We start from the raw sequence: 23,519 nt of genomic DNA, 5'->3' as shown, positions 1-23,519 counted from the left end.
AAAGCGCAGCCAATGCAATAGTGACAGAAGAAAATAGGGTGAGAGAGAAGAGAAGAGAAAGAAAATTTGGTCATCCATTTTTGACGGAATCTCTTCCGCAACGCCTTTTTTACCTTCTTTTCGAATCGAAAATATCCGTGCGACAAAAAATGGAGGGATGAGTATGTGTCGCGGTGTGGCGGAACGTGGGGGCGGGCCGCCGTACACACGTGTTGATTCTCATTGCTGAGTTCGTTCCATCGGAGTGCCGTTTGATCTGATCTGATCGATTCCATTTGCGTGAACTTCTCTATTTTCTCGAGGGGGTCCTACGATCTCTCTTTTTGGCTTGCATCACCATCTCTCTCCCAACCTTTTGTTTGTAATTCAAATATAGATGCTAATTATAAGTTAAATAATATAATAATTTAATGATCATTATTTTTGAATTTATAAATTATTTAAATAAAGTTCAATTCGATTTTTTTTAGTGGGAAACTATTTTACAAATAGGTAAGTAAATTTAGGGTAAAATACACAAATAGTCTCGATTACAGCTATTATTTTATTAAATTCATTGACTATTAAAAGTTACAAAATAGTCATCCGACTATAGAATGATATTTTATTAAGTCCATCGATTATTAAAATTTTAAAATCATCTCACGACTATTCATTATGTTCCAAACTCATCATTTACGTCAAAGAATTGGCGGTTGTCTAAGTTGGATGTTAATATGATGGTTGAGATATGATAGTCATTTGAGATTCTATAATCAAATTTTATTGTATCACAGTCAGTATGTTAACGTTCAGTTGAGAATACATCAATATTTTAACAGAAAAATATAAATTTGGGACATAATGAAAATCAAGTGACCATTTTATAACTTTTAATAGTTGAGGGACTTAATAAAACAACACTATATAGTCAAAGAATATTTGTAACTTTTAATAGTCAAGAGACTTAATAAAATAGTACCATATAATAGGGGGACCATTTGTGTACTTGACCCAAAAATGTAAGGGTAAATTCTAAATTTCACCACTAAATTTTTTTACTCATATTTTAATTATTAAACTTTTAATTTACTCTTATTTTAATCATTATGACGTTAAATATTTAACAACATTATTATGATTGAATTATTTTTTTTAAAAATTATAAAATAACCCCAAAATTTATTTTTTTGTACAGAACCCTCTAATTTCGAATGTTCTTTGATCTCTAAATGGTGGAACATCTTCTTTCAAATCTTAAAAATTAAGAGGTGGAGAAGGAGGATGCAAAGTTGTATATTGATTTCGTGTTAATCAACTGGTGGATATTCTAGATAAAAGTGGTTAGAGATTTCATGAGTTTTAAGTTTAAGTTTTATGAATTATAAAGTGATTAGGTATATTCTAAATCGATGGAGTGATGAAAGACAATAAAACAAGCTCGTTGATATTTTAAGAAGACATCAAAGAATAATAATTGTAGTACCGACATGACACAATAATGGAATTGTACGACTTTTATCTTTATAGGGATACGATATGATAAAAAAGAGAGAAAAAGGAGAAAATAATATAGATGCACATCGATTACATGTCGATAGAAATACTTTACATCAACATATGTGGTTGCTATGTCGTCATTCCATTTACGATTTAATATATTCGAGTGACTAAAATAAGAGTGAATAAAAAATTTGATGCGTAAATTAAAATATAAACTTTAATGATCAAAATTGAAGTGAAATTAAAATGAGTGATGAAATTTGTAGTTTACCCAAAATGTAGTTCACAATTAAATCATTAATGCTCTATTTGAAAGCTAGCTCATGTGACGTGGCCCTTTCACAGTAGCTTCCTGTGATTATTCAGCAAAATTGAAAACTCCGCTTTTTCAACCTACAACTCTACTGTCCTAGAGTCTAATTCCTACTAATAAGTGGGCCCCGGTATCTGTTCCTAACCACCACGTAGTTTCGTTTTTAAAAGAATGGTTGGGACCCACCTGACGACGAACCTTAGATTCCCGGGCATATTTGCAATCTGGGATCCAATGCGAGGAAACAGTTAAGGGCGCTTTGTAACCGATCGCCGAACGCCCAATCAAACCGATAGAAATTGCCATGTCAACAATCGAAACATTCGGGTTTTCGACACGTCATTCAATGACCTGCTGGTGCAGGGAGTTTCTGGTGAGTATCCCCGTTGTGTGTACAGTAGCTCTTGTGTCCCCACCGATTAATGGTTTGTTCGTGGAGGTCTACCATGTCCTGCGGTACCAGCGTGGCATCGTCGAAGAACGCCACGTAGCGATTAAACATAAAAGATAGTGAGTACGACTCAATATTTTGGGTAAATTTCGTGTTTAGTACCTAATCTATTAGTTTTTTCTGTTATATACCTAATTTTTAGTTTTTCATTTCATTTTAGTACCACGCCATTAAAACTTAACGCGTCTAATACCTAAAATATCATTTTATTCCATTTATTACCTAAACTTTCAATGTTTTTTTCAAAATTTAATTTTAATTTTTAACGGGAATACTTAAATGAAACAAAAACTAAAGTTTTTAATAGTGAAAGTACTAAAATAAAATAAAAAAAAAATTTTATAATTTTTTTTAAAATTGAAAGTTTAAGTACCAAAACACACCAAAATTAATAATTTAGAAACTAAATGTGTAATTTATCCATGGCTTTATTACTGGTTATATATTGGTTTTGGTCCCTCTGCTATGTTTAAATTTAGGGTTAATATAAAATAGTATATATTCAAATATAATTTTTAACAATGAACATTCACGTCTTAAGTACTAATATCAATGAAACTCGAACCCGAACTCTCAAGAAAATAGTAACATTTTATATTTCAACTATATTTGTTTCATGTCGAACTAGTTGAAAATTAATTAATCTTATCACACCATGATCTTAATAATTTAAACTAATTATTTATTATAAAAATAAAAAATATTAAAATTTAAGGATTAAATCTAAAGTTTTAGTATTTTATAGGGATCAAAAGAATTTAGCTTTTGCATTCGTTGAGGATGCGTGTGACACCGACTCAAATTTCTAACACGTGTCGCATTTCTCTTCGGTATTCCCCCTCTTTATATCACCTCCCGAAGTCCATTTTTCTCCATCTTTTATCTTCCTCCACTGTCACATGGAACCTCCACCGGAAGAGCAAGAGGAACAGCGAGTCCACCGAGTCAACTCACACTCCGAACCAGACCTGACTTCAACCAGCTCGGGCGTATCCTCTATTCTCAGCTGGGAGGAGTCCAGGAGCACGACGAGCTCGGGCGATATCTCCGGCGCGAGCGGGAGTTCCGGTGAGATTTTAACCACGGAGGCCGCGATTCCCAGGTTGTTCGACCCCACGCCTTCTTGTGAAGAGCTTGATGTGGCGGTAACGGTGAGGGAGAAGTGCGTCGGGAGGAGCAACAAGGGAATGACATGGGGGTTCACTTCTGTGATCGGGAGACGGAGGGAGATGGAAGACGCTATCTCCGTTATACCGGCGTTCATGTCCCGCAAGTGCGATCACGTCGGAGGATGTACGGCTCCCGATTCGAAAACCGCCGCCGAAATCTCTCCTGTCCACTTTTTCGGAGTCTACGACGGCCACGGTGGTTCACAGGTAATCAATTCTCCACTCGTTTAAGAATTTCAGTTCATTTTTTATCCGATTCTTAAGGAAAACAAATCTCCGGTTCAAGTACGATTAATTAGCTGGCTCCATAAAGAGAAAATGGAGGGCAGATGCGCGGGAGAGTCCCTCCACATTGTGTTCTTCACCGGTGAATCAAAATAATAATTGTATATAAGAATTTAATTAAAATATATTAAATGCATAAATTAATTTAAATAAATTAAATATATTACTATTGATTGGACATAAACAATTATTCTTTTTTCATGCTTTGACACGTTTTCAATCACTAGTGGTCTAGCCTTTCGCATTCCTCCTGGACACGTGTCATTAAGAACCGGCACATCATTTTCTGCCCAAAGAAGTCCAGCGTTTTGTTTTCTTTAAAGAAATAACAATAATAAAATCTGCCCTAGGGGAGAGTTATTATAGATTGATTTGATTAAAGTTTTATAAATATTTGATATGAGTTTTTAAGTATTGAAATTAAATACACGATTCGAAATGTTTTAAATAATTTGAAAATGAAACATATTAAGATTTATTTTTTTAAAATAAATTATTAATAATATAATATTTGCGTATTGATATTTTAAAGAATACAATATAAATTTTTATTAATTTAAGTTTTAAGTTTAAGTTTGAGTTTTAATCTAATTACGTTTAACATTTTTATTTTCAGTTTTAGCTTATGATTTTAAGTTCAAGTCGAATTAAAATTTTAGCTGAGCCGAGTCGGACTCTATTTTAAGTTTTTAAGTCGAGTTCAAAAAACTCAAGCTCAATTCATTTCGTTTACAACCCTACTCTAAGTTCCTGAGAATTGCAAACATCATATAGAATATATTAGCATTTGTAAATAAGTCAAGGCCATTAATATATTTAGTTCCCAAGTTATTATTTGTTTAATTTGGAACTTTTTTTATTATGTGGCTGCTGGGCTTTCGTCGGTGATGTCTGCATTTGACATTTACGATTTACGTGTATAAATTATCAAATTGGTAATCAAAATATTCGAATCTATATTAGAAAATTTGGATAAAATTACCTATTATTGATAATCTCATTGCTATTATTATTGCTATTATTATTTTGTCCGGTCTAAGGGTGCTTACTGAGCAAGTGATCTTGATGTTGAGCAGTACTCGATTCGTGCTTGTTAAAAAAATTGTTGCTCGACTTGTGCTCGTTAAAAAACTTCGACTCGACGTGTGCTCGTTAAACTTACTGAAACTTTACCTTTGTTTTTTAACTATAGGTAAAACCTACTAATACTATATAGATTTATTATTTATTATTACATAAGTAATTTTTAATGGAATATTTTTTAAAGACAACTACTAGAAGATAAAGAAAATAAAATCTATCGAGTGGAGTAGGTTTTTTCTCGATTTAAGTTGTAAGGCCTCGAAACGAGTTCGAATTTGAGTTAACCCAAATCTAACTTGAACAGGGTTTTGATCGATTCGAGTTCGAATTGTTCACGAGCTGCTCAACTCAAGTACTGCTAATACGTTCCATTGAAACGATAGATGCAAGGTATTAAATACTCCCCTGGGTGCCCCACCCCAAGGAATCATGAAATTCCTTATTGTGGGAACAAGAAAAGTCAACGTAGGTGGGAACAAATGTTTTGTTTGGTTGTCCCATGTTTAGTCATTGAAGTAGTAGCATGGGGACGATGACTGGTCGGTTCTATTAAAAGAGTAAGACCAGGAAAAATGAGGGTTTGGGCGGTGGGTTGGTGAACCGCTTTGTGGCCATTCGTAGGTCACAGTTTTTCCTTTTTTACATTTGACAATAGCTTTCATGCTATTGTCATGATTTCAACATCATCTTCAGACTTATTAAACAAACTTGAATTGTTTGTGGTTGTGTTTATTTTCTTCTCCAATTGAAGAAAGTGCTAATATTGTATAGTTTTGTTATTACTTATATGGACAGTTTAATGTGTCTTAAATGAATGCATGATTAAGTTTATTGGTCAACCGGTCGAACATTCATACAAGAGTATATAAGATGAATATTTTAGTTTGATTCTCTGGCATGAAAAGGTACCTTTGTCGGTATGCATCTCAAGACAATGGTTTTTATTTTTTGACGCCCTTCATTCTCATGTTAACTTCAACAATGGTTGATAGGTGGCTAAATTTTGTGCGGAGAGGATGCATGGAGTGATAGCTGAGGAATGGGGCCGTGAAGTGGTAGACGATTCTGGGTGGCGGAGAAGATGGGAAGCGGCGTTTTCCACAAGCTTTGAGAGAGCTGACAGTGAAGTCCACACTTCTGCAGTCGCACCCGAAATGGTGGGATCAACTGCTGTTGTTGCAGTTTTATCTGGCTGCCAGATTATTACATCCAATTGTGGTGATTCAAGGGCAGTGCTTTGCCGGGGAACTGATACCATTCCGTTGACTGTCGATCAGAAGGTAACTATGAAAACTGTTTGTAATTGTTACAGTTCTACAAACGATTAATTGTCATACTTTATGTTCTAGTAATAAGCTTTGTTTCTTAAAGAAGATATAAGCGTTTATTTTTCACTCTTATTTTCTGCTTTACTTCAGCCTGATAGACAGGACGAGCTCATGAGAATCGAAAGAGAGGGAGGGAGAGTCATAAACTGGAATGGCGCTAGGGTATTTGGAGTTCTTGCAATGTCCCGAGCTATAGGTTTTCTCCATCGCTACATTTCTATTTCATTTGGATTTCCTGTTTAGCTCTTGTCAAAGCTGGTTCAATCATGCTCAGGTGATCGGTATTTAAGGCCATGGATAATTCCAGTACCCGAGATTACCTTTATGACCAGGAGCAATGAGGATGAGTGTTTGATACTGGCCAGCGACGGATTGTGGGATGTGATGAGCAATGAAGAGGCAGGGGGGGTAGCTCGCTGCGTGCTAAGACGGCGGCGCAGGTATTCGACGGCAGACGGAGGTTCTCCTGCTCAAGCGGTAGCCGATTATCTTACCGAGATAGCATTAGGACGCAACAGTTCTGATAATATATCAATCATCGTTGTCGATTTAAAACCAAAGAGGAAACGTCAGCCACGGCAGTGAACATTGAAGGAGAATAACCATTCTTTCCTGTCAATTATACCACGTAAGCCAACTCCTTCTTCTCTACCTACTAAAGTCCAATCCTCACTTTTAACAGGTTTGGTCAGGATATAAAATGACGTGTATATTATTTATTTTATTTGAATTTTTATTTAATTTTTGCTTTTCAAAATTCCACCATTTAACTACTCTTTATGCATGTTTGAGTTGTATTTATATATATATATAACCAGTTTCCCCACGTTTTGATATCATTACAGCGAAGTTTAGTACAATTCTATGCATTTATATATATATATAACCAAGCACGTGCTAGCTAGTGGGGATGGCATTTCCAGCTTTTGAAAGAGCTAACAAGTACGATTATGCTTGAAGGTCTGCAAGCTTGGAAAATGCTCCTTGCTGGTTCTTGAGCTGGGCATAGGTGCCTCGCTCCACCACCTTTCCATCGGCAACAAATGCGATTGAGTCAACTTCTTTTATCGTGTTGAGCCGATGGGCGATCACAACTGTGGTCTTTCCTGTCATGATTCGATCCAATGCTTCTTGGACTACTTGTTCAGATTGCACGTCGAGAGCTCTAGTCGCCTCGTCTAGTAATAGTATTCTTGGGTTCCGGATTATAGCTCTAGCAATGGCCATTCTTTGTTTCTGTCCTGATGGTTTCACTCCTCTTTCTCCGCATTCTGTTTCGTATCCTTCCTTCAATGCCCTACACATTATCGCAGCAATGTTAGCTTGATTCTGGGTTACGAATGCAGTTAACACGATGGTTAGAAAGTAAACAACTTACGAGATGAATTCATGAGCATTTGCTGCTCTGGCTGCTTCCACGACTTCGTTCTCGGATGCATCGAGCTTTCCAAACACAATGTTATCGCGGATGGTGCCTGAATATGCCATTTGCCTCCTGTACCATTGAATGTCTAATCCTCTTATGTCTATACCATCTACTCTCACCGACCCCAAGTCGACATCTTAAAATCTTTGTATTAATCCAATAACAGTTGATTTTCCACATCCGCTTTTCCCGACTAGTCCAATGCTCGCGCCCGGTTTCACCTCCAAGCTAAATTGGCACAACACGAGCGTATCCGGCCTGCTTGGATATGCAAAAAATTAACTGTTAAAACAGTAGGTCAAACGGCTAAAACTAAACCTTAATAATTCGATCTTAACCCCAAAATCGTCTATGTTCAAGTTGTAAAAGATCAAAGGTAATTACAGCAAATTATCTGACCAATTAAAAGTTTAAATTGCCTATAAATATAATTTGAATAATACTCATTTCAATATTATCATGATCCTAGCCAACCAGACGGCAACGATGACATGCATACGAGAGAGTTGTTTAACCACATTTATCAGGGGAGAAAAACCGAAAGGTTAAGTACTAAAACAGAACAAAACTGAGATGTTAGGTACTAACCCTTAATTTTTTAGGCGTTGTTCAGCAATTGGGTTACTTTGGTCACTTTCTTTAGGAAACCACAACTGACCCAAACAATTGTAACAATCCTCTCACACACCTTCAAAGCACAAAGAGCAGGGCCTTATTAATCCATGAGGTGAATGGACTAGGGCCCTTAATCTCATCCTATATTCTTTGCATGTTTAAAACTTAGTCCCTCAACTTTTAATTTTTAGAATTTAGTCTCTTTACAGTTTCCCCTTTTGGTTTAAGGATAGAACAATTTGTACTCCATGTGGATTAACATTTTTTTTCCAATTCTTGAACTTTTCTTTGTCCACATTAATTCTTATACTTGATATGATGTTACGTCACTTTAAAAGGGCAAACTATGCATTTAGTACATAAACTATTACTTTTTGTCCATTTTAGTACCTAAACTTTCAATATTTTTAAAATCATACCTAACATATAGTTTTTGTTTCATTTTAGTACCCACTGTTAAAAAATTTAACGCCTTTAATACATAAACTGATAGTTTTAAAAAATTAAAAGTTTAGGTACTAAAACGGACCAAAACTAATAGTTTAAGTATTAAACGTGTAATTTATCTCACTTTAAAATTGTAACATTTGACACCATTTTAGAGTGCCACCGTGTCACAACATCAAAATGATTAGAAATTGAAGTTCAAAGACTAATGTGGATCGGAAAAAAAATTGTATCGAGGACTAAAAGCTGAATTTTCTCTTTAATTTAATATATGAGGTTTCATTTATAACATAATCCAATTTAATGGAATCTCTTATGTATTATTGATCAAACTTCAATGACCAAATCAGAAAATTAGTAAGGCTAAATGATAAATGTTGTTATTTTTCCTTTGTTAATATACACAAATTAATCCAAGAAGTCTCCAATGATTACAATTTGATCCACTCGGAGCCATCGATGAAACTGAGAGAAATAAAAGGCTTAGCCTCTTCATCCGTAAGCTCCCTCGACCATGAAACCCTTCCTGCAAAGCTTGCTCCCGGTCCCATGCACTTGTACTGCCCATAAAACACAGTCCTGCAAGCAAAAACAAAAACCGACCACTTCAATACAAAATTACAAACACTTTATAGCACCACCGATCATGCATGCGCATGCTATATAGCTTCTGCAAAAATATATTATATCTTTATCACCGATCACCATCACTACCTAATCTAATATATATTTTTGGGTGCCTTCAATGGTGCATTACACGTAGGTTTAATAGATCAAAGGAAAGCTCACACAGTTCTGAGCCTCAGGTTTCTGTATCAGTAACCGCCCAAATTTCTTGTCCTACTCGTTTTCCATATATATATATATATATATATGTATGTATGTATGTATATCCACTACTTATCCAATAATGTAATCAGTTTTAGTTAACTAATGGATGATGAGATCATGTTGCACATATGCATGCATGAAAGAGAAGGTGAAAGCAAAAGAGATTACATTTCACGAGCAGGGTCGCCCCAGTTATACCAGCCCTTGGGAATGATGATGTTATCCATATAAGTGTAAGCAAAGACCACCCTGGAGAAAGGACCCCATGCCCTCCCGAGGTACAGTGCCCCTGACCCCGTGACCTTACAGTTCACGAAAGAGAAGCCCGTGTCATCTAAGATACTCCCTCTTCCTTGTGCTGTTACTGCCCCTGTTAATGTTGCCACTGCATGCACGTGACATCCCTGAAAGGAACATCCCGAAAGACAACATATGTGTATAGGGTTGGTTCGGTTAATGCAGGGTGAGTTGTTACTGACCTCGAAGAGGGAGAGACTGTTTCCGAAGATGAAATCGACCGAACCTTCGATGTAACAGTCTTTGTAGTAATGTCTGCCGAAGTGATCATAGAGAGTGTCTTGAGCTCCAAGGAATTTACACCCTAAAAATGTAGCTGTGTCTGCTGATATCCTGAATGCCACCGCTTGCTTTCCGACAGCTCCCGGTCGTGGCACCGGTGTTGTGTTCTGCACAGATGTTATTTCCTTTCACAAATAAGAAGAAATAGTTCAAGACTGGGTTCAATTATGGTACCTTGAATGTTATGGTTTTGGCTATGAAATAAGGTGAATTGACGGCGAAAGTTGCAGAAGCATAGGTTCCCATAGGCTGTCCTCTCGGACCAGGTGTTTGAGCTGTGTCTCCCCATTGAACAATTGTTTCATCTGCTCCTGACCCTTCAACGGTTATGAAGGATTTCAATGGTGGAATGTTAACCTTCTCCCTGAAAATCAAATCAAAACGATCAACTTCTTTCACAAGCAAGACATGAACTACATGAAAGAAAAGATTAGTCTTGAATTAGACCATTTCAATGGGGATTTCAATCAGACAGATAAAAGACATAAAAACAAACAAAAACGGGGACAACATTCTCGTATTTGTATGTACACAAGTGAATGTTGACAAGCTCTAGAATCTATAAATATGTATATATATGGATATTTGCAGAGGAGCACAAGGACGAGTAAAACTACAATCGAAGCAAGGCCAGGGTATAAAAGGTCAAAGTACTCACGTGTAAACCCCTGCTTGGACTTTGATGACCACTCTGACAAGGTTAACAGAAGGGAGAGAATCAATGGCGTCCTGAATAGTGGTGAAGTCTCCGGCGCCCGGATTCTTGTCGACGGTGAGGGTATAAGAAGGAAAAAGCTTGTTCTTTGCTGACTTAAAAACCGAGTGATTAAGGCTACCAACGAATCTGACCCACTGCATGAACTGCAGCTCCGAGACATGGGTTTCTGTCACATTTGACTGCCTCTGCTTCCCTCTAGAGATTTTGGCCCTGACTGATTTGGTACGGCACAATGTGTGCCCCGAGTTCAAGAGAAGAACAAAGATGGTGATGTAAAGAAGAAGTTGAAATCTTGGCATGGTTTCAAGAATGAGAGCAAAAAGAGGATGTCTTTTATAGAGGTTCAATTCATGAACTGGCCAGTTCCAATCATGCTTTATATACTGGTTAATAGGTACTTTATTGTTAGGCAGAAAAGTGATATATATATATATATATATATATATATATATATATTTGTTGGTTGTGAAGATAGAGAAAGAAAGATGAACATATTGGTTCAAGTGGTAATTAATTTGATATCACTTAAGTAGATTTTGAATTCGAATTTATGTGTATATAGACAATTTTTACTATGAGATTCTCCATAAAAAATAGATGTACGACTTGAGTCGGTTTGAATTATAGTTAAGACGAAATTTTAAAATTGAAAGAAAAAAAAATGAAGACAGAGAAAGAGAGGGAATGAATGATGGAAGGTTGAGGTCACGGGTCCATTTGGGTGGCAGAAGATGTCAGAGAAGAAGAGAGAAGGATACATGGGAGGGGGGAAAAGCAAGCAATCTAGGCCACAAGGGAGAGGACCAAATTCAAACTATTTTCTTTATTATTATAATCTCCTTTTGTTCTGTTGTTTGTGTTGTAATGCCCGTGAGTGGCATCCCCTTGTTTTTGTAGTGAATATATGCTTCAACTGATAATGGGGTTGCCCTCTTCTTTTTTCTCTCATAAATTATCATTAGTTATACCAACGAGAATTCGTCTTGCTTTATACTTGATTAGTGGGGTAAAAATATGGATAAAAATGCTATAAATGGAAGCCAACTAAATCAACCCACTGATTTGATTTTGTTGCGTCTAAAACTAGGACAGGGCAGCTAAAGGGGAGGGAGGATGCCAAGAAACGTAGTCTAGGACATGTTCACATGTCCAAATTTCCAAGAATTCTAAACAAACAACTGTACCAGACCCTTCTTTCTATTATCATACAAACTTCTCCTATGCCCATAATTCGTGCACAGGGGAAAGTTTGGTGTATATTAGGGGTGAGTATCGAGCGAGTTGGACAGTACTCGGATCGTGTCCATTAAAATATTTTGTTGTTCAACTTGAATCGTTGCTCGTTAAGCTCAATGTTCGTTGTTCGCCTCATTGCTCATTAATTTCACCGAAATTTTTAACTTATTTTCATAACTATAGGTAAAATCTACTTATATTATGTATATCTTAATATAAACATAAATTAATAAATTTAACAAAAAATATCAAAAGAGTGTATGAAACAATTTTAAAATCTAAAATATAAAATAACAATCACAACACAAATATATTAAAATAATAAATAAGACTTGATTTTTGGTATAATAATTATTAATTAATAATTCAATATTTTTTTTATTTATTAAAAAAATTAATAGATTAATAATTTATCTTTTTTATTATCTATTAATAAATTAGTATTTTTTAATGAAATAATTTTTTAAGATAAGTACTAAAAATTTATATTAAAAAATAAAGAGTTATTCATAAACTTATCGAGTCTAGTTAGACCTTGCTCGACTCAACTTGTTAAGATCTCGAGTCAACCCGAGTTGAATTTTTCCTAAACTTTGATTAAGTCAAATTCGAACGACTCAACTCATTAAACACCCCTAACGTGTATCATTCATTTATTTTCATTTTTAACCTCTATAATATTGACATGAAATAAGTCTTACCTAATTTGATGAAGTTGATGAAGTTATTACATTAATGATAAAATACTAGGATAAAGCACACAATTGATCCTTAAACTATGTTAAAATGATTTTTAATTATTGTACAAGTAGTAGTATCGGTTCTAAAAACCCTCCCTCGTTTTCAAATGAATATTCAAATACAACACTATGTAATCGCTGATACTCGAATTTGAAACTTCTAAAAATAACAATCATTCGTATAACCACCACAGTTTAAAATAACATCATGAAGATTAGAGAGTTGCTAGGATCTGTCAGGCATGCCTCCTTGGTCCTCCATGGAAAACTAGTTTGGACTACTTAAATAACAACAAATTTAGTGTCTACAACTAGTTTGGTTTCTTGACCCAGGTTTAGTTTGACACAATATCTTTCATGTTGCTAAAGAGGCTTGTACCAATCTAACACCAAATGTCTTGTACCAATACCTCTATAATTTCTATGAAATCTTCACAAAATTGTACAGCAACCATTGTAGTTGCATACTTGGATGCCATGAGCAAATGCATATACACATGTGGGTTTACACAATTAAGCTTCTGGTTTGCTGATAAACTACTAATCTGTAGTCTTAAAACCCCTTATTAGGTTATAAATCATCTTTAAACCTTTGACAAATATAACTTTACACGGATAAATCCCATTTTCGCTTGAATCCACAAACAGCAATACCTCAATAATCCTTCACTTTTCACTAATCACTACATTATTACTACTAGTCTTACCTAGAGAAGACATGAAAAAGCTTCTACTATAGCAACCCTTCTTTGATATGGTAGCCTTTGGACTACATGACTTGCTTCTCTGACCACCATCAAGTCCCCAACCATGGCTCTTACATTGTTTCACCTTTCCTCTGACCACTTTCTTTGGAACATCCTCTATGCTCATCACCCTTGCTAATGATGTGAAAGACTGAGACTTCCCTTGGTAATGCTTAGAAAGCCCTCTCCTGCAATTAAGGACGGATGCAGTTAAAGATGGATGTAAGATTTTATATTAAAGGACCGATCTTCCCTCGGTCCATCTCACAAGTACTGATATGTCAGTCTATGTTTGCTTACCTGAGAGGCAGCTGAGCCATGAGATCTGACAATTCATAAAGAGGTCCATTGGATGATGATGTTGCAGAAGATGCATCATCAACCAAGTCTGATGAAGATGTTGAAGAAATGGAGTTTTCTGATGAGTTTTCACCTATGGAGGATTCAATGGATATAGAGTCATCCCCTTGCATGATCATCAAGTTGCTTGAAATAGCAGGAACAAGAACAAGAACAAAAGTAAGATCTGAGTTCTGAAAACCCAGTGAAACTATGTGGTCTTGTAAGAGGGAGCATATGGATATACCTATATAAATATATGTGGTGGCATGTAAGCATAGGATAATCCTGACCATATCAATTTATTGTATTTTAAAAATGATTTTTTTTTGCCCCTTTATTCCAAGATTTGTCACTATCATGTATACACTAGTGGTCCATATTGAATATACCTTTCCCATTGTACTAGGAGATTGGATAAGATCTAAATTTGAAGGCATCCATATCCTACTCACTCTCTCTTAGCTGAAAATGAGGTTTATATCTTTAGTAACTTTGCTTCAAAAAGCCATTACAATATTCTACATGTCCCAACTGTTTAAAGGTTTTTTTTATTAATCTGAGTAAGTAAAATATAATATATATTCAAAAATAATTCGTAATAATTTGATATTAAACGTTCACACTCTTAATATTTCTAATGCTCGAACTCTAGATAAATAACAACAATTCATTTATTACATCTCGTTCGTGCGAGATTTTAAATTTGGATATTACTGCAGGTACATTCTCTTAAAATTTATTATAAGAAGTGATTATAATTAAAATTAGGGTAAAATATACAAATTGTCCCCTGACTATCGAGTACTTTATTAAATCTCTCGACTATTAAAAGTTACAAAATAGTTATTCAATTATTCATTAAATTCCAAACTCATTATTTTTCATTAAAAATTATAGGTTGTCTGAGCTGGACGTTAACATGATGACTGAGATATGACTATCATGTGAGATTCTAAGATCAGATTTTATCATATCATAGTCAGCATGTTAATATTCAACTTAAAATACCGTCAATTTTTTTAATGAAAAAGGGTGAGTTATGAACATAATGAATAGTCGGGTGATCATTTGTAACACTCTATAATCAGATGACTATTTTATAACTTTTAATAATCGAAAAACTTAATAAATTAATATCTTATAGTCGGAGGATCATTTATGTACTTTACCCCTTAAACTATTTAAAGTATATTTAACTGTGATTGTAATTACAAGTGTCCTCTACCTAAGGGACATCTAACTTTGTATGGTCCGAAAAGCAAACACGATTAGTGTATTCTTTGAAGAAAACGTGGAAGCCAAATGCTCTCGTTAAAATTAAACTCAGTGATCAAAATGTAAATTACCCATTAAAGTTGGTGACATCATATGAGTTAGGCTAGGGCAGTTGACTTAAGAGCAAAATGATGATGGGAAGTGGCCATTTGTAGTGTAATTTATAGGCAGGCAGCCACATTACGATTTTGTTGTAGATCCCCATATCTTTGCATTTTTATCCCTTTAATTCATTACGTAGTGTTCAAATTCGAGATTTTTAGGTCGTAAATATTCAACCTATGATCCAACCTATAAGAGGCGAGTACTCGATTTTTGAGTACTCATAAAATTTTGGTGTATGTATTTTCAAGTCACAGGTATCCGATTAATTTGTTTTTTTGTTTTTTAAATTTATATTGTTTTTTCAAAAAAATCACATAGAAAAAATATAAAATATAAAATTTAAAAGTTTATAATATATGGCATAAACGTAACATTTATAAATTCAAATTATATAATAAAATATAAAATTAATAAAATAAAATTTCAATTAAATTTAAATAATTTAAGATTAAGATAAATAATTTAAAAAATAATTAAAATAAAGTGAAATAATTTTTTAAAAATATAGATTTAGAATGTTAAGATAAAATAATTTTGAAATTAGAAATGAAAAATCTAATTTAAAATAAAAAATAGTAATAAAATGAAAAAGGAAACTAGATCAACGGGTTGGGGGTTGGCATGTACCCAGTTAAAGATAAATTTTTGACTCGACTCGAGCCCGACCCGAAAATCCACAAAAAATAACAGATCAGGTACCCGGCTCACAAAATCAGATATTTTCCTCTAAAATACGTAATAATTTTATACCAGATCAATGGGTCAACGAGTCGATTAGTTCGAGTTGAATATTTTTTAACACCCTTACCTTTCATACCATATCTTTGCATTCTTATCCCATATAGTCGGATTTTTACTGTGAAATGAGGATGTATTAAACACATCCATTGTATACACCATTGTAAACGTAGACAAAGTATTTCACTCGAACATTCTTTAATCATACCAACCATGAAACGAGTACATCGACAAAGCAAGAGATGATAAGCATAGCTAATATTACAAACACCAACCATTCTGTAACCGGAACAAGGATCCCATGACTTGAAAGTACTATTATTTATCTGCACTCAAACCGTTACTATATGAGGCGGCAGGTGCACTTTTGTATAGAAACCAACAAATAAGGGGCGCACCAAAGAGATTAAAGACCCTGATCAATGAGATAATCGCCGAGCCTTTCGACAACCATGTTGCACTGCCCGGGTGTCATTGGTTCGTCATAGATTCCAATGATCAAGGCCAGATTGGTCTTCTTAACGGTAACACCTCCCGGTCCCTGAAATTAAATTGGCAAATGCTTAGAATACAACCGTGACACACACACGTGAGATACCGACTAGAAAGTTATGCGTATACCCCTCAATGCCATTCCTACGAAAGCACAAGACGAACTGTGTACCGAATAGATACGAGAGCACAGCATCGATGTAACTAATTTTATCAAAAGGTTGAACCAGAAACTATACTCGGATCTAAATGCATAAATTTCAAATCTATTTGCATTGACCAATATGTAAAAGAATGCATGTGCTCATGAGATTTGTTAGTGTCACAAGCGCAGCAAAACGAAGAACCGAGGGAGAACGTCACCTTCTTCCCCGAATAACGGCGCCGGGTTCACCTTGGATCACCATGTATTTAGTGCCACCAATGTACAATCCAGTTGGGGCAAGTGATCCAGGTTCCTTGAAGTCATTCATGATGCCAGTGATTTCCTCTTGCTTCAACTGAAATAAACATAAGACCAAGAACCAATAAGCACAGGTTGATGGGGAAAAAGAACAGGAAATAAACATCACATTCTACTGTCTAAATGCCTAAAACCATCTGAACAATTCTTTTTCATCTAATTAAACTCTCAAATCAAGAAATTAAATCAATTAAATTCTCAAATCGAAAAAAATTGATTCAATTAATGCTTAATGCTTGAAAAACTAAGATATCTAAACAAAGATAAACAAACCCAGAAATCATACAGGTTTCCTATGCATGAAAATCAAATCTTTCGACACCTCCAGCAACATGAACTACTAAATCATAGCCCAAAAGAATCAACTTCAACTTCAAAAAAAAATAGTTTCATTAAAGAGAGAAATCAACCATGGGAACCAGATCCACCTTCTTCTTTGAGAAACCAAACCCAAAAACAAAAAGAAGGGAAGATTTACAGGAGAAGAAAAACCTGGGGGAAATTGGAGCTCTGGGCCCAAACGCTGCCGTCTTGGCCGATGATGGCAGCGGAAGTTAGGTGGTTGCCTTCAATATCACACAACAAGTGATCATCGACATAAGCTCGCCACGACATCTTCTTCTTCTACTTCTTCTTCCTTCTTCCTAAGCTTCCCTTGATTTCTTCTTGTAGAGCTTTGAAAAATTAAGGAAGTGAGGAAGTGTTTTGACTGAAAGGACAACAACAATGCAGGGCGAAGATATAGCGCAGGACTAACGAGATCTACTATATTCCTTTTTCTTCAATTTTCTTACCTGTTTAGGATTTGGGTAGAGATAGATGCGTCGGTTTTGGGTTAGATTTGGGTCAATCTGACATGAGAATTTTATATCTTTCACTCGACTCAATTCAAAAAAAAAAAAAAAAAAAGTATATATTCTTCATTCGATCTGAATTTAATCTGATTTTTTGAGATAAAATTCAAATTCGATTCGATTCGATTTGAAATAATAAAAAAATATTATTTTTTATTTAATAAAAATAATGATTTAATTGAAAAAAATAATATATAGAGGGTATTATTGTAATTATTTCTAAATATATAAGATAAAATTATATTTTTTTCTGGATCGGGTGGGGTATTTTTCACCCTAAACTCGAATCTGACCCGGCCCGAACATCACCTTAAAAAAACCCGACCTGAACCCAATTTTTTTTTTATAAAAACCCGACCGATCGGGTCGGGTCATAACCCGTCGGGTTCGGGTCTGATGCCCATCCTTAGATATGCATGGATCGGCTCACTTTAGATTTTCAGTCCACCTGACCCGACTCAGAAATTTAAAATCCTCCGCCCGACTTAAATCCGACGCGAAAAATATACTTCTTCCACTTGACTCGAACTCGACCAGATTTTTGAGATAAAATTCAGACCCGATCCGATCCGAAATAAAATATTTATTAAAAATATTATTTTTATTTAATAAAAATAAAAATTTAATTGAAATAAAATAAAATAATATATAAAAGATTACTATTATAATTATACATAAATATATAAGGTAAAATTACAAAAATTTTGGGTCGGATCATATATTTTTCACCCTAAACTCGAATCTAACCTGACCCTAGCATAACTTTAAAAAACCTCGACCTAAACCCAATTTTTTTTTATAAAATTATCAAAACCCGATCGAGTTAAGTCAGGTGAAACCCATCGACTTCGGACCTCATCCCTAGATTTGAGCCACAAACAATCCCTTTTCGGCTACACTATCAATTATGTCAACTAAACAATTAGATCAATTTTATTTTCATCGAATAATTGCTTTTATCAATTATTTCATTAAATTCTTAAATTGATTTAAATCAAGTTACATAGTTAATTGATAATTAAATAAATTTATATAATAATACATTTGATCTTTATTATTAACCCATTTATGGAATAATATATTACATATTATTTTAAGCTTAAACTTGATAATAATCAAGACTTAACTATTTTTTAATCATATTATACCCATTAAAATTTTAAGACCGAATCAAATTTTAATGGAATAAAAAAATGATTTCGATTAAAAACTAATTTTTTTTCAAGTGTCATTATTTTTCGGGTAAATTACATATTTAGTACCTAAACTATTAATTTTAATTTATTTTAGTACTTAAACTTTTAATTTTTTTAAAATTATACATTTTTATTTTATTTTAGTATCCATCGTTAAAGACTTAACACATTTAGTACCTGGATTATGTGTTTTAGTACCTAAACTTTCAGTTTTTTTTCAAAACTTAACGTTAAATTTTGAACGAGATACTATAATGAAACAAAAACTAAAGTCTCAATGATAGATACTAAAATGAAACAAAAACTAAATTTTAGGTATGATTTTAAAATTTTATAAATTTAAATAATAAAATTGATCAAAATTAATAATTTAGGTATTAAACGCATAACTTACCTTATTTTTTTAGATTGGAGTGTTTCTTATAAAATAATCAATCTCTAGGTACTTTTCATTGAGTCATGTTCTAGATGATGTAGCATCTATATAATTGACGTGAATTTACGATTGAGTAACGATGAACTAATTCAATGACAATAATTATTAATATTATGGGTAAAATACACAAATAATCCTCTGATTATAGGGTACTGCTCTATTAAATCATTTGACTATTAAAATGATAAAATAGTCATTCGATTATAGAATGTTACTTTGTTAAGTCCCTCAACTATTAAAAGTTATAAAATGGTCACCTGACTAGTTATTATGTTCCAAACTCATCCTTTTTAGTTAAAAAAATTGGTGGTTATTCAAGTTGGACGTTAGCATGATGACTAATATGAGATTATGTGATTAGATTTTATCATATTACAATCATTGGGTTAATGCTTAGCTCAAAATAGCGTCTATTTTTATTTTAAAAAAATGGTGGGTTTGGAAAATAATGAATCATTCAGTGACAATTTTGTAACTTTTAATAGTCAAAGGACTCAACAAAGTAACAATCTATAGTCGGAGGACTCTTTTGTAATTTTTAATAGTTGAAGGACTTTATAAAATAGTATCTTATAATCGAGGGATCATTTGTGTACTTTATCCTAATATTATAGACAGAGTATATCAATTACTTTTTAAATATCATTAAAAATAACTAAAAATAATACCTTATAGTGGAGGGACTATTTTGATTATTTGGATTATTAATGGGAGAAGATGCAAATTACATAGAAACCCAAAACTTAATAAGCAAAAAAAAGGAAAATATTGGTTCGGTAGGTGCACTACATGCCCTGCTCAGCAAGGTAATCTCCCAGCCTCTCCACATCCAGATTGCATTGCCCTGGGGTCACCGGTTCATCATAGACCCCGAATATTAGCGCCTGTGCCATTTTCTTGATCGTGATCCCTCCTGATCCCTGCACCACCCCAAAATCAATCGCCTCATAACATGTACCATCGGGATGGACCGAGGGGTTAACGAGCACAAATACTCCTTCAAAATTTTATGTTCATCCTTGCATGTTACAATAAAATTATAACTGAAGTGACAAACATTAATTACCTTTTTGCCACGGATAACATACCGGGCTCACCCTGGATGACCATATACTTGACTCCGCCGAGGTGTAAGCCAGTCGGGGCAAGGTGGCCCGACGAGTCGAAGTCTTTCATGATGTCACTGATCTCATTACCCTTCAACTCTTCAACTCTTCAACTCTTCAATTATAAGTAATAAAGTGATCATATCAGAACTGATCAGAAAAAGAAATGAAAGAAAGGGGTTGTCATGAATATGATGAGTATGTCACGAAACTTGTCGCTCTTGGCCCAAACTGTAACATCCCAATCAATGGGTCAATGACCAGAATGTAAGAATTTTAAACTCAATGGTTGAATTATAATAGTTTGAAAAATTCAAGGATTTATGTGGAATTTTTGTGGAGGGCTTGATAGTAATTTTGGATTAGTGGAAACGACATTATGGTCGTTTTAATGTTAAAGGATGTAAGGGATAAGCACGTGGATAAGAGGGAAAAGTATGAAACCCATTTCTTGCTCTCTTCTTCTTGCTGTGAACTCCACCATCAAAGGTAAGTTTTGTAAATTTGATGGTTCTTTCAATTTTTGGTTTGGTAATGAAAGCTTGGGGTTATATAAGCTTAAGGAAAACTTGTATAGGATTAAAACAACAAGAAGAGTGAATTAAAAATGATTTGTAAAATGGGTTGAAATGAATATTTGATATGGTGTAGTTTCTGAAGTTTTAGTGATGAATTTGACTTATCAATGATCAAACTAAAGAGTTGGGAATAATAGGATTGATTAAAGACTTGGTTAAAATCATGGTATGATTTTTAGATATAAGAGTTTTAGTGGGATTTTGTATGTTTAAGAGTAGTAAATGAAGACAAATTGATTTGGATGTTTAAGGTTGAGTTTAAAAGCTTAATGAGGGATAAAATTAAGAGATTTAGGAAGATTTTGGTTGATTTTCGAAATGAAAATAGCAATTATGGGCATGGAGTATCAGTACTGGAAGAATAGTATCGATACTTCAAGGGTAAATTAGTGGAATTCGAAGGATGGTATCGGTACTGGTTGATTAGGGTATCGATATTGAGTTGGAAATATCGATATCATAGGTATAGTATCGATACCATTTTCAACATAAATTTCCAGAATGTTAAAATGGTATTGGTATCGTAGGGGGTATCGATACCATTGAAGGGAAGTATCGGTACTGTAGTGGTAGTACCGATACTATTAAGCATGAAATGAGAAAAACAAGTGTTTCTTTCAGCTTAAGTTAATATGATTGGATATAAGTGATTCGGAGTATGATATTGATTTTCGATTATTTTGTTTAGTTGTTGAACATAATCAATTTCTGGTCAGCTCGACATTATAAGTTTCAATCAAAAGTATTAAGGACTTCGTTAGGACTTCAGTGAGGTAAAGTTGAGTGCAACTTCTCAGTTTTGTATTAGATTTGAGGAAGGCTTGCGATAAGCCAACCTCAATGTTTTCGATCAAAAAACCTTTCAATTTTCTTTATGTTATATTTTACAATGTTTTAATTAAATTATATTATGTAAGCTATGTTTTATGATTATGTGTATCCGAAAAGACCCAATGTGAAAGTGCATATGTGAATAAGAAATACTTTGAATAATGAATGATAAATAATTATGTGGTTAAAAGCCCAAGGTATATGTATGAGGATTATAGGTATAGTTGGCATGCCAAGAGTCAAGGGTTCTAAGTGGTCCTTCGGGACAATTATATGGTCCTTCAGGATAATTATGTGGCACTTCGGTGCAAAACTATGTGGCACTTTGGTGCAAACATATGTGGTCATTCGAGACAATTATGTGTCACTCGGTGCAAACCTATGTGGTCATTTGGGACAAATATATGGCACTTCGGTGCAAATTACGAGTTATGGTAACAGTATTAGTGCACAACCTCAATGTACTCAAATACCTAGAGTTCTCAGTAGTATACGTTGGGCATTTGAAAACAAATCTATATAAAATGAATAATATACATAACTATACCTTCTTGTTATGGAGAATAATTTTGGAATTCTTATGAAATGTTTCGATAAAATAAATAAAGATTTCTTCTATAAAGTTAATACTCTTTAGTTTTTGCCTCACTAAGTCATCGACTTAGCGTGTGATTGTTCCACACGTAGGTTTGAAAAAAACAGAAGATTAAAGCTAGGCGAAGATAGCATACTACCTTGAAGATCAGATCAAGACCAATTGAATGTAGGTTTTCTGAACTTTTGTAAACTATTGGCATGTATTATACGTTTAATTGGAAAAGCTCTGATCTATTTTGTAAACTCATATTTTGTATTTATGTACATTATTAAAGCTTTTATGTAAGTATGAACGTGAATTTGTTATCTTATATTAAATTAAGGTTTTCTACCTTTTTATTTTGATTAAAAATTTAATATATCCTTATTTGTTAATTCTCTATGATTTGAAAAGTCAATGTGGCACCTCGGATTCGTATCCGGGTCGGGTACGGGTTAGGGGTGTTACACAAACACTGCTAGCATGGCCGATGATAGTGGCGGTGGTAAGGTTCTGGTGCTCGATGTAGCACATGAAGTGCTCATCTACGTAAGTTTGCCATGGCATGTTTTGTTTCTTTCTTGTTGTGTAACGAAGTTGGTTTGTTTTTTTATTGACTGAGAGATTGTGGTATGGGGCTTGTCTTTTATGTTGTTCACAAGGGACGGTAAAGAAATAAAGGAAGAAGGGATTTGAACAAGGTTTGATGTGTTGTAAGCCATGAGTTTTACTTCATTTCTTTACTACCGTTCACCTCCCCCTTTATTTTACCACATCCACACGACTAACCCTTGCTAAATTCAGGGTAAAGTATATGAGCAGTTCATCGACTAACCCTTTATTTTACCACATCCACATCCACATCCACATCCATATGTCTCAGAATACATATGTAAATTGTTCATATGTCCCGAAGGACATAGGTAACCCTCGACTCTTGGCATGCCAACTATACCTATAGCTCTCATGACTCATATCATGGGCATTATCTTTTATTTTATTACACATTCATATCACATAGTTCTTTCGCATAGCTCTTTATCACATGGTTCACTTACACATAACATATTCGCATAT

General features: G+C 34.2%; 3 protein-coding genes and 2 pseudogenes across 3 annotated transcripts; 1 reads left to right on the top strand and 4 right to left on the bottom strand.

The window, feature by feature from the left end:
- The first annotated feature begins 3,139 nt into the window (after window positions 1–3,139).
- On the top strand, window positions 3,140–7,313 carry LOC120148763 (protein phosphatase 2C 56-like). The gene is made up of 5 exons (XM_039161788.1): window positions 3,140–3,622; window positions 5,776–6,063; window positions 6,202–6,307; window positions 6,386–6,739; window positions 7,072–7,313. The coding sequence occupies exons 1-4, from the start codon at window positions 3,146–3,148 to the stop codon at window positions 6,694–6,696; spliced, it is 1,182 nt and encodes a 393-aa protein (XP_039017719.1). The 5' UTR covers window positions 3,140–3,145; the 3' UTR covers window positions 6,697–6,739; window positions 7,072–7,313.
- A 1,682-nt stretch (window positions 7,314–8,995) lies between these two features.
- Window positions 8,996–11,050, bottom strand: LOC120148764 (probable pectinesterase 53). Its single transcript, XM_039161789.1, has 5 exons — window positions 10,668–11,050; window positions 10,184–10,373; window positions 9,910–10,116; window positions 9,599–9,834; window positions 8,996–9,178 (listed from the first exon to the last, which is right to left on the bottom strand). The coding sequence occupies exons 1-5, from the start codon at window positions 11,024–11,026 to the stop codon at window positions 9,031–9,033; spliced, it is 1,140 nt and encodes a 379-aa protein (XP_039017720.1). The 5' UTR covers window positions 11,027–11,050; the 3' UTR covers window positions 8,996–9,030.
- Window positions 11,051–13,171: 2,121 nt separating this feature from the next.
- On the bottom strand, window positions 13,172–14,084 carry LOC120148746. Its single transcript, XM_039161775.1, has 2 exons — window positions 13,750–14,084; window positions 13,172–13,637 (listed from the first exon to the last, which is right to left on the bottom strand). The coding sequence occupies exons 1-2, from the start codon at window positions 14,082–14,084 to the stop codon at window positions 13,370–13,372; spliced, it is 603 nt and encodes a 200-aa protein (XP_039017706.1). The 3' UTR covers window positions 13,172–13,369.
- A 1,986-nt stretch (window positions 14,085–16,070) lies between these two features.
- Window positions 16,071–17,695, bottom strand: LOC120148765 (annotated as a pseudogene).
- Window positions 17,696–20,062: 2,367 nt separating this feature from the next.
- Window positions 20,063–23,009, bottom strand: LOC120148742 (annotated as a pseudogene).
- Window positions 23,010–23,519: the final 510 nt, after the last annotated feature.

Source organism: Hibiscus syriacus, unplaced genomic scaffold (assembly GCF_006381635.1).
Source record: "Hibiscus syriacus cultivar Baekdansim isolate YM2019G1 unplaced genomic scaffold, ASM638163v2 tig00110986_pilon, whole genome shotgun sequence".
NCBI classification, from domain to species: domain Eukaryota; kingdom Viridiplantae; phylum Streptophyta; class Magnoliopsida; order Malvales; family Malvaceae; genus Hibiscus; species Hibiscus syriacus.
Note: the sequence above shows the minus strand (reverse complement) of the source record. Positions and strands in the feature narration are given on the sequence as shown.